This window comes from Taudactylus pleione, unplaced genomic scaffold (genome assembly GCF_031769625.1).
Source record: "Taudactylus pleione unplaced genomic scaffold, aTauple2 ptg000862l, whole genome shotgun sequence".
Taxonomy (NCBI): domain Eukaryota; kingdom Metazoa; phylum Chordata; class Amphibia; order Anura; family Myobatrachidae; genus Taudactylus; species Taudactylus pleione.
Genome location: NW_028285264.1, coordinates 3,038,155 through 3,050,708, shown reverse-complemented (window position 1 = coordinate 3,050,708; position 12,554 = coordinate 3,038,155). Strand labels below are relative to the sequence as shown.

Here is a 12,554-nt window from a genome sequence, read left to right as displayed (position 1 = left end):
TATAAAAAATATTTGTATAAGAGTTCCCTTACAGCAGACAGGGCAGCCCCTTGATAACACAGCACTACAGCCAGCCCCTATGGACAAGGACAACAGTAGCCAGCCAGCCCCTATGTATTGTATATAGACAACAGTAGCCAGCCAGCCCCTATGTATTGTATATAGACAACAGTAGCCATTCAGACAGCCCCTATGTATTGTATATAGACAACAGTAGCCATTCAGCCAGCCCCTATGAATTGTATGTAGACAACAGTAGCCTGCCAGCCCCTATGTATTGTATATAGACAACAGTAGCAATTCAGCCAGCCCCTATGTATTGTATATAGACAACAGTAGCCAGCCAGCCCCTATGTATTGTATATAAACAACAGTAGCCAGCCACTATGTATTGTATATAGACAACAGTAGCCAGCCAGCCCCTATGTATTGTATATAGACAACAGTAGCCATTCAGCCAGCCCCTATGTATTGTATATAGACAACAGCAGCCAGCCAGTCCCTATGTATTGTATATAGACAACAGTAGCCAGCCAGCCCCTATGTATTGTATATAGACAACAGTAGCCAGCAAGCCCCTATGTATTGTATAAAGACAACAGTAGCCAGCCAGCCCCTATGTATTGTATATAGACAACAGTAGCCAGCCCCTATGTATTGTATATAGACAACAGTAGCCAGCCAGAACCTATGTATTGTATATGAACAACAGTAGCCAGCCAGCCCCTATGTATTGTTTATAGACAACATTAGCCAGCCTTCCCCTATGTATTGTATATAGGCAACAGTAGCCAGCCAGCCAGCCCCTATGTATTGTATATAGACAACAGTAGCCAGCCAGCCCCTATGTATTGTATATAGACAACAGTAGCCATTCAGCCAGCACCTATGTATTGTATATAGACAACAGTAGCAAGCAAGCCCCTATGTATTGTAAATAAACAACAGTAGCCAGCCAGCCCCTATGTATTGTATATAGACAACAGTAGCCAGCCAGCCCCTATGTATTGTATATAGACAACAGTAGCCATTCAGCCAGCCCCTATGTATTGTATATAGACAACAGCAGCCATCCAGTCCCTATGTATTGTATATAGACAACAGTAGCCAGCCAGCCTTTATGTATTGTATATAGACAACAGTAGCCAGCCAGCCCCTATGTATTGTATATAGACAACAGTAGCCAGCCAGCCCCTATGTAATGTATATAGGCAACAGTAGCCATTCAGCCAGCCCCTATGAATTGTATGTAGACAACAGTAGCCTGCCAGCCCCTATGTATTGTATATAGACAACAGTAGCAATTCAGCCAGCCCCTATGTATTGTATATAAACAACAGTAGCCAGCCACTATGTATTGTATATAGACAACAGTAGCCAGCCAGCCCCTATGTATTGTATATAGACAACAGTAGCCATTCAGCCAGCCCCTATGTATTGTATATAGACAACAGCAGCCAGCCAGTCCCTATGTATTGTATATAGACAACAGTAGCCAGCCAGCCCCTATGTATTGTATATAGACAACAGTAGCCAGCAAGCCCCTATGTATTGTATAAAGACAACAGTAGCCAGCCAGCCCCTATGTATTGTATATAGACAACAGTAGCCAGCCCCTATGTATTGTATATAGACAACAGTAGCCAGCCAGAACCTATGTATTGTATATGAACAACAGTAGCCAGCCAGCCCCTATGTATTGTTTATAGACAACATTAGCCAGCCTTCCCCTATGTATTGTATATAGGCAACAGTAGCCAGCCAGCCAGCCCCTATGTTTTGTATATAGACAACAGTAGCCAGCCAGCCCCTATGTATTGTATATAGACAACAGTAGCCATTCAGCCAGCACCTATGTATTGTATATAGTCAACAGTAGCAAGCAAGCCCCTATGTATTGTAAATAAACAACAGTAGCCAGCCACTATGTATTGTATATATACAACAGTAGCCAGCCAGCCCCTATGTATTGTATATAGACAACAGCAGCCATCCAGTCCCTATGTATTGTATATAGACAACAGTAGCCAGCCAGCCCCTATGTATTGTATATAGACAACAGTAGCCAGCCAGCCCCTATGTATTGTATATAGACAACAGTAGCCAGCCAGCCCCTATGTATTGTATATAGACAACAGTAGCCAGCCAGCCCCTATGTATTGTATATAGACAACAGTAGCCAGCCAGCCCCTATGTATTGTATATAGACAACAGTAGCCAGCCAGCACCTATGTATTGTATATGAACAACAGTAGCCAGCCAGCCCCTATGTATTGTTTATAGACAATATTAGCCAGCCTTCCCCTATATATTGTATATAGACAACAGTAGCCAGCCAGCCCCTCTGTATTGTATATAGACAACAGTATCCAGCCATTTCCTATCTATTGTATATAGACAACAGTAGCCAGCCAGCCCCTATGTATTGTATATAGACAACAGTAGCCAGCAAGCCCCTATGTATTGTATATAGACAACAGTAGCCAGTCAGCCCCTATGACAACAGTAGCCAGCCAGCCCCTATGTATTGTATATAGACAATATTAGCCAGCCAGCCCCTATGTATTGTATATAGACAACAGTAGCCAGCCAGCTATGTATTGTATATAGACAACAGTAGCCAGCCAGCCAGCCCCTATGTTTTGTATATAGACAATAGTAGCCAGCCAGCCAGCCCCTATGTATTGTATATGGACAAAAGTAGCCAGCCAGCCCCTATGTATTGTATATGGACAACAGTAGCAAGCAAGCCCCTATGTATTGTATATAGACAACTGTAGCCAGTCAGCCCCTATGACAACAGTTACCAGCCAGCCCCTATGTATTGTATATAGACAACATTAGCCAGCCAGCCCCTATGTATTGTATATAGACAACAGTAGCCAGCCAGCTATGTATTGTATTTAGACAACAGTAGCCAGCCAGCCCCTATGTATTGCATATGGACAACAGTAGCCACTCAGCCAGCCCCTATGTATTGTATATGGACAACAGTAGCCATTCAGCCAGCCCCTATGTATTGTATATAGACAACAGCAGCCAGCCAGTCCCTATGTATTGTATATAGACAACAGTAGCCAGCCAGCCCCTATGTATTGTATATAGACAACAGTAGCCAGCAAGCCCCTATGTATTGTATAAAGACAACAGTAGCCAGCCAGCCCCTATGTATTGTATATAGACAACAGTAGCCAGCCCCTATGTATTGTATATAGACAACAGTAGCCAGCCAGAACCTATGTATTGTATATGAACAACAGTAGCCAGCCAGCCCCTATGTATTGTTTATAGACAACATTAGCCAGCCTTCCCCTATGTATTGTATATAGGCAACAGTAGCCAGCCAGCCAGCCCCTATGTTTTGTATATAGACAACAGTAGCCAGCCAGCCCCTATGTATTGTATATAGACAACAGTAGCCATTCAGCCAGCACCTATGTATTGTATATAGTCAACAGTAGCAAGCAAGCCCCTATGTATTGTAAATAAACAACAGTAGCCAGCCACTATGTATTGTATATATACAACAGTAGCCAGCCAGCCCCTATGTATTGTATATAGACAACAGCAGCCATCCAGTCCCTATGTATTGTATATAGACAACAGTAGCCAGCCAGCCCCTATGTATTGTATATAGACAACAGTAGCCAGCCAGCCCCTATGTATTGTATATAGACAACAGTAGCCAGCCAGCCCCTATGTATTGTATATAGACAACAGTAGCCAGCCAGCCCCTATGTATTGTATATAGACAACAGTAGCCAGCCAGCCCCTATGTATTGTATATAGACAACAGTAGCCAGCCAGCACCTATGTATTATATATGAACAACAGTAGCCAGCCAGCCCCTATGTATTGTTTATAGACAATATTAGCCAGCCTTCCCCTATATATTGTATATAGACAACAGTAGCCAGCCAGCCCCTCTGTATTGTATATAGACAACAGTATCCAGCCATTCCCTATCTATTGTATATAGACAACAGTAGCCAGCCAGCCCCTATGTATTGTATATAGACAACAGTAGCCAGCAAGCCCCTATGTATTGTATATAGACAACAGTAGCCAGTCAGCCCCTATGACAACAGTAGCCAGCCAGCCCCTATGTATTGTATATAGACAATATTAGCCAGCCAGCCCCTATGTATTGTATATAGACAACAGTAGCCAGCCAGCTATGTATTGTATATAGACAACAGTAGCCAGCCAGCCAGCCCCTATGTTTTGTATATAGACAATAGTAGCCAGCCAGCCAGCCCCTATGTATTGTATATGGACAAAAGTAGCCAGCCAGCCCCTATGTATTGTATATGGACAACAGTAGCAAGCAAGCCCCTATGTATTGTATATAGACAACTGTAGCCAGTCAGCCCCTATGACAACAGTTACCAGCCAGCCCCTATGTATTGTATATAGACAACATTAGCCAGCCAGCCCCTATGTATTGTATATAGACAACAGTAGCCAGCCAGCTATGTATTGTATTTAGACAACAGTAGCCAGCCAGCCCCTATGTATTGCATATGGACAACAGTAGCCACTCAGCCAGCCCCTATGTATTGTATATGGACAACAGTAGCCATTCAGCCAGACCCTATGTATTGTATATGGACAACAGTAGCCAGCCAGCCCCTATGTAATGTATATAGACAACAGCAGCCATTCAGCCAGCCCCTATGTATTGTATATGGAAAACAGTAGCCAGCCAGCCCCTATGTATTGTATATGGACAACAGTAGCAAGCCAGCCCCTATGTTTTGTATAAAGACAACAGTATCCAGCCAGCTATGTATTGTATATAGACAACAGTAGCCAGCCAGCCCCTATGTATTGTATATAGACAACAATAGCAATTCAGCCAGCCCCTATGTATTGTATATAGACAACAGTAGCCAGCCAGCCCCTATGTATTGTATATAAACAACAGTAGCCTGCCACTATGTATTGTATATAGACAACAGTAGCCAGCCAGCCCCTATGTATTGTATACAGACAACAGTAGCCATTCAGCCAGCCCCTATGTATTGTATATAGACAACAGCAGCCAGCCAGCCCCTATGTATTGTATATGGAAAACAGTAGCCAGCAAGCCCCTATGTATTGTATATGGACAACAGTAGCTATTCAGCCAGCCTCTATGTATTGTATATGGACAACAGTAGCCAGCCAGCCCCTATGTATCGTATATAGACAACAGTAGCCAGCCACTATGAATTGTATATAGACAACAGTAGCCAGCAAGCCCCAATGTATTGAATAAAGACAACAGTAGCCAGCCAGCCCCTATGTATTGTATATAGACAACAGTAGCCAGCCAGCCCCTATGTATTGTATATAGACAACAGTAGCCAGCCAGCACCTATGTATTGTATATAGACAACAGTAGCCAGCCAGACCCTATGTATTGTATATGGACAACAGTAGCCAGCCAGCCCCTATGTAATGTATATAGACAACAGCAGCCATTCAGCCAGCCCCTATGTATTGTATATGGAAAACAGTAGCCAGCCAGCCCCTATGTATTGTATATGGACAACAGTAGCAAGCCAGCCCCTATGTTTTGTATAAAGACAACAGTAGCCAGCCAGCTATGTATTGTATATAGACAACAGTAGCCAGCCAGCCCCTATGTATTGTATATAGACAACAGTAGCAATTCAGCCAGCCCCTATGTATTGTATATAGACAACAGTAGCCAGCCAGCCCCTATGTATTGTATATAAACAACAGTAGCCTGCCACTATGTATTGTATATAGACAACAGTAGCCAGCCAGCCCCTATGTATTGTATACAGACAACAGTAGCCATTCAGCCAGCCCCTATGTATTGTATATAGACAACAGCAGCCAGCCAGCCCCTATGTATTGTATATGGAAAACAGTAGCCAGCAAGCCCCTATGTATTGTATATGGACAACAGTAGCTATTCAGCCAGCCTCTATGTATTGTATATGGACAACAGTAGCCAGCCAGCCCCTATGTATCGTATATAGACAACAGTAGCCAGCCACTATGAATTGTATATAGACAACAGTAGCCAGCAAGCCCCAATGTATTGAATAAAGACAACAGTAGCCAGCCAGCCCCTATGTATTGTATATAGACAACAGTAGCCAGCCAGCCCCTATGTATTGTATATAGACAACAGTAGCCAGCCAGCACCTATGTATTGTATATGAACAACAGTAGCCAGCCAGCCCCTATGTATTGTTTATAGACAACATTAGCCAGCCTTCCCATATGTATTGTATATAGGCATCAGTAGCCATTCAGCCAGCCCCTATGTATTGTATATAGACAACAGTAGCCAGCCAGCCCCTATGTATTGTATATAGACAACAGTAGCCAGCATGCCCCTATGTATTGTATATAAACAACAGTAGCCAGCAAGCCCCTATGTATTATATATAGACAACAGTAGCCATTCAGCCAGCCCCTATGTATTATATATAGACAACAGTAGCCATTCAGCCAGCCCCTAAGTATTGTATATAGACAACAGCAGCCAGCCAGTCCCTATGTATTGTATATAGACAACAGTAGCCAGCCAGCCCCTATGTATTGTATATAGACAACAGTAGCCAGCCAGCCCCTATGTATTGTATATAGACAACAGTAGCCAGCCAGCCCCTATGTATTGTATATAGACAACAGTAACCAGCCAGCCCCTATGTATTGTATATAGACAACAGTAGCCAGCATGCCCCTATGTATTGTATATAAACAACAGTAGTCAGCCAGCCCCTATGTATTATATATAGACAACAGTCGCCATTCAGCCAGCCCCTAAGTATTGTATATAGACAACAGCAGCCAGCCAGTCCCTATGTATTGTATATAGACAACAGTAGCCAGCCAGCCCCTATGTATTGTATATAGACAACAGTAGCCAACCAGCCCCTATGTATTGTATATAGACAACAGTAGCCAGCCAGCCCCTATGTATTGTATATAGACAACAGTAGCCAGCCAGCCCCTATGTATTGTATATAGACAACAGTAGCCACCCGACACCTATGTATTGTATATGAACAACAGTAGCCAGCCAGCCCCTATGTATTGTTTATAGACAACATTAGCCAGCCTTCCCCTATTTATTGTATATAGACAACAGTAGCCAGCCAGCCCCTATGTATTGTATATAGACAACAGTATCCAGTCAGCCCCTATGACAACAGTAGCCAGTCAGCCCCTATGTATTGTATATAGACAACATTAGCCAGCCAGCCCCTATGTATTGTATATAGACAACAGTAGCCAGCCAGCTATGTATTGCATATAGACAACAGTAGCCAGCCAGCCAGCCCCTATGTTTTGTATATAGACAATAGTAGCCAGCCAGCCAGCCCCTTTGTATTGTATATGGACAAAAGTAGCCAGCCAGCCCCTATGTATTGTATATGGACAACAGTAGCCAGCAAGCCCCTATGTATTGTATATAGACAACTGTAGCCAGTCAGCCCCTATGACAACAGTAGCCAGCCTGCCCCTATGTATTGTATATAGACAACATTAGCCAGCCAGCCCCTATGTATTGTATATAGACAACAGTAGCCAGCCAGCTATGTATTGTATTTAGACAACAGTAGCCAGCCAGCCCCTATATATTGCATATGGACAACAGTAGCCATTCAGCCAGCCCCTATGTATTGTATATGGACAACAGTAGCCATTCAGCCAGCCCCTATGTATTGTATATGGACAACACTAGCCATCCAGCCCCTATGTAATGTATATAGACAACAGTAGCCATTCAGCCAGCCCCTATGTATTGTATATGGAAAACAGTAGCCAGCAAGCCCCTATATATTGTATATGGACAACAGTAGCTATTCAGCCAGCCCCTATGTATTGTATATGGACAACAGTAGCCAGCCAGCCCCTATGTAATGTATATAGACAACAGTAGCCAGCCAGCCCCTATGTATTGTATATAGACAACAGTAGCAAGCCAGCCAGCCCCTATGTTTTGTATATAGACAATAGTAGCCAGCCAGCCAGCCCCTATGTATTGTATATGGACACAAGTAGCCAGCCAGCCCCTATGTATTGTATGTGGACAACAGTAGCCAGCCAGCCCCTATGTATTATACATGGATAACAGTAGCCAGCCAGCCAGCCCCTATGTATTGTATATAGACAACAGTAGCCTGCCAGCCAATCCCTATGTATTGTATATGGAGAACAGTAGTCAGCCCCTTTGTATTGTGTATGGACAACAGTAGCCAGCCAGCCCCTATGTATTGTATATGGACAACAGTAGCCAGCCAGCCAACCCCTATGTATTGTATGTGGACAACAGTAGCCAGCCCCTATGTATTGTATATGGACAACAGTAGCCAGCCAGCCACTATGTATTGTATATAGACACCAGTAGCCAGCCCCTATGTATTGTATATGGACAACAGTTGCCAACCAGCCCCTATGTATTGTATATGGACAACAGTAGCCAGCCAGCCCCTATTTATTGCATACAGACAACAGTAGCCAGCCCCTATGTATTGTATATGGACAACAGTAGCCAACTAACCCCTATGTATTGTATATGGACAACAGTAGCCATTCAGCCAGCCCCTATGTATTGTATATGGACAACAATAGCAAGCCCCTATGTATTGTATATGGACAAAAGTAGCCAGCCAGCCCCTATGTATTGTATATGGACAACAGTAGCCAGCCCCTATAGATTATATATGGACAGCAGTAGCCAGCCAGCCCCTATGTATTATATATGGACAACAGTAGATATTCAGCCAGCCCCTATGGTCAGCATCAGCAACAGCTCCTTTCCCCCCTATTCATAGTATCCAGCCATACTTTATTATTTATTTATTTTTATAACTAACGGTCATACACAACACTGAGCTCCCAGCTCCCTCCTATCTCTGCACACTCCACAGCTGGAATGAAAAATGGCGGCAATCACAGGACCTTTAAAGAATAAAAAACCTGCAAGAATCTGACAGCAGGACAATGATGTTTTGCCTCGATTTCTGATCCAAGAGTCTGACTCTGTTCCCGGTTCAGATCAGGGGGGCTCGAATTTCAGAAAACTTAACCCGTTCATCCCTAATATATAATATACTGTATATATTCAATTTCACTTTCCCAACTCCAACATAGAGCTATGGAACAGTATAGGTCAGCACACCATAATATACACACAGCTAACCTGACAGCTGTTTCAGTGTGTAAACACCTTCCTCAGGGATCAGACCCCTGAGGAAGGTGTTTACACTTCGAAACAGCTGTCGGGTTGGGACTTGATAACATGATTCCCCTACTGCCTGTGCTTTGATAAGTATTTGCTCCTTTATGCACTTTTTTGCACTTTAAATGGATGGCTTATTTATCCCAATAATAAAATGAATTGAATTCAAACTCTTGCTTATATTATTGTGTGCTGATCTGTACTATTCCATAGCTCTATTTTGAAGTTGGTAAAGTGAACACAACTAAAAATTTCTTGAGGTTAAGCACCCAAACAGACATTTGAAAGTGTGTGCAATTTCACTATGGAGAGAAAGCGAGAGAGAGAGACAGAGAGAGACATAGAGAAAGAGATATTACATCACTCATCTGGTCTGGTACCATCATTACGGAGTCATTTTCCTCTATCTTGGCCAGCGTGGCTCCTCTCGTATTGCAGTCAGCCTCAGCAGGAATTCTCTGATTCTTCTCATTGGAGAAATAGTAGCAAAGGTCATTTATCTCCTTCCAGTTCCCTGGGCAGTAGCTAAACCCACCTACTGGAAACAGAGGACAGTTATGTATTACAAATAAGGATTTATACATGTAGGAGATTTATCAGATACAATAAACTGGACCCTCCTTTCCCAGCTGTCTGGCGCCATTTGTGTAAAGGATATAGGGTACTATTTATCAATTAATATTTGTGGGATATTCCCCAAAATTTGTCAAGCTTGGCCCCTGGTAGGTAATGCCACCTGAAGATGGAATTAGTCATTGTAGCATATACTGCACAGTAGGGTACAAATACCAATGAACACTGGGAGAGGGATCTTGTCCCAGCATTCACCACTTGTACATGTGTAGTCATCAGACCACATGTGCACATGTGACGTATCGCAAGTCCCCAGCCAATGAAAGTATAGTGATCTCTAATGCAATCACTTTAATCTTACACATTACAGGGACATGTTCCTATTGGAGCTCCTATCCCTGGATGCGTTTTTCAATACATGTCTGTGGTAGATAATCTCTTATTGCTACTAAAAAGATATAGGGGTATATTTATCAAAATTCATTTTTACTTTCAATTTGATGTTCGATTTAGCTCACCTCAACCAAATCGAAAGTACAAATCCCTCATTTATTAAAATTCGATTTTAGAAGCATTTTCTAAATTGAATTCGATTTGGTTCAGTTTTAAATAGTGATTTGCTGTTCAATTTGTACATGAACAGGCCAAATCGAACAGCAAATCCCACTTCAAAAGGAACTGCAAATCCCTGACTGAATAGAACTGCTTCATACTTTCACATGAGCAGTTTGTTTTCACACAGATACATACATACATACATACATACATACATACATCTTCCTGTAACAAGCTTAGAAAGAGTTAGAACAATTTTTAAAATGACATGGGGCCCCCCCTAAAACAGAACCAGCCCTGGACTTTTCATAGCCAGTCCTGGTTGTCTAAGTACAGGGGAAAAATTGCATAGGGTTCCCATGTAATCTCCAGAACTAGTGGGGGTCTGATTACACAGCAAGGGGAGCTCTATCACTGCACCCCCCAGCCAAAGCATCAGCCATGCCTGCTAGTCAGCCCTGGCCAGGGATCCCTGGGGAGTTGGAGACCCCCCAAATAAAGGGCTATCTCCGCCATCCCTGGGCGGTGGGTGATGGGTTGATAGTGTAAGTGTGGTAAATTTGAAATAGTTTCAAACATTGTATTTTGCTTTGGAACTGCAGGTCCCAGCAAGCCTCCCCTGCATGCTGGTACTTGGAGAACCACAAGTACCAGCATTTGGGGCATAACGGGCCCGCTGGCACCTGTAGTTCCACTGCAAAAGCAATATTTCAAATAACACAGGACTCACACACCGTACATAGTATAAGTTTATTAAACATACATGCACTCACACATGTACACACACACATGTACTCATACACACCTATGTATCCCTGTAGCATCAGTCCCCTTCTCAAGCAGATTATCCATATGGTACCTGTGGTAAAAAAAAAACACACTCACCTTCTCCTATGCGTGGATCGATCCTCTTTGGTCTAAAGTAGGCATCCTGGGACTTTGTAAATTAAAAAACTAATAAACACAAACCACACACTATGTAACAATCACAATGGTTGTTATCTCCTGAATGAAGAACAAGCCTTTGTAGAGCCATATCTGAGCATTTATTGGCTGAGAGAGGTCAGCCCCTGCCTCTCTCAGTCAATGATCGACTCTCTCCATTGAAGTCAACTGAGAGCCACAGGGTAACTAAAGTTTATTTTGCAGTTCCCACCATTGACTTCAATGGAGGGAGCCGTTCATTGGCTGAGAGAGGCGGGGGCTGACCTCTCTCAGCCAATGAATGCTCAGATATGGCTCTACAAAGGCTAGTTCTTCATTCAGGAGATAACAACCATTGTGGTTGTTACATCGAGCAGGAAGTCCACTGGGGCGTGCGGCCATGAGACCCTAAGGGTCTCGTCGCAAGCCCGATGTTACCAATGGTCTTGACCATCGCGACCATCACCTGGCCACTCACATAAGCTGTGGGTGGTGTGGTATGCGAGCGTCCAGGAGGTCAACTTTAAAAAAAAAAAGGGACCGCTGATTCAGAGCGAGCGCTCTGAAACAGCGTCCGGCTCTGAATCGGGCCCTGTGTGCATAGTGAAACATACATATACTCCTTACTTTACATAGCTCCTTTAATCTACCTTCCTCTTATCCCTTTAATCTACCTTCCTCTTATCTATTCTCTACTCTCTTCTCTCTCTGTGCCCCTCCTGCTTCACTTTGTCAGGTCTCTTGCCTTCTTCCCGAGTAGCTTCCCTGCTTACATTATGGACCGCCCGCACTGCTCTGCACCTCCCCCCACCCGTTACTTACCGGTTTCAGCTCCATCTGCTTTGGCCCCCGGGGCTGTTCTGCATGGCCTGTCAGTGACGTTGAGCCCTGCTTCTGCTCCCGTCGCAGGTCGCGGAACTCCCAGCGCCGTGCTCCATTTGTGCGCGCCGCGCTGCACCATTCCTGGTGCTCTATTACTTCAGCCCTGGCCCCCTCATCGGCAGCCTCCGGTCGCAGTGTGGGCGATCTCAATGCAGGGCACGGCAGTGGCATAGAGGGTGCCGCCATCTCTGGCTCCAATAGTGCTGTAAGCAGCCGCCATTTTAGGGCTCAGCGGGTGGCAGGGCCTGTTGCTCCTGATGTAGTAACCCCTTCAGTGCTGCCGGCGGCTACATCTCAGCTTGCTGGACCCACTGTGACTGCTACTGTCCCTGGGCCACTGGCTCCTGTGGCTGGTATAGCAGCTCCCTCACCTTAACATGGCCTCTGCCTTAGCCCCCATGTTTGCGGC

At 44.1% G+C, this 12,554-nt stretch overlaps 1 protein-coding gene across 1 annotated transcript in view; it reads right to left on the bottom strand.

The window, feature by feature from the left end:
* Positions 1–12,554, bottom strand: part of LOC148474246 (uncharacterized) — a 424,182-nt gene that overhangs the window by 159,336 nt on the left and 252,292 nt on the right. Inside the window, exon 7 of the mRNA XM_088458892.1 lies at positions 9,592–9,746. Within this exon, the coding sequence (XP_088315018.1) occupies positions 9,592–9,746 (155 nt within the window). The remainder of the gene's footprint in view (positions 1–9,591; positions 9,747–12,554) is intronic.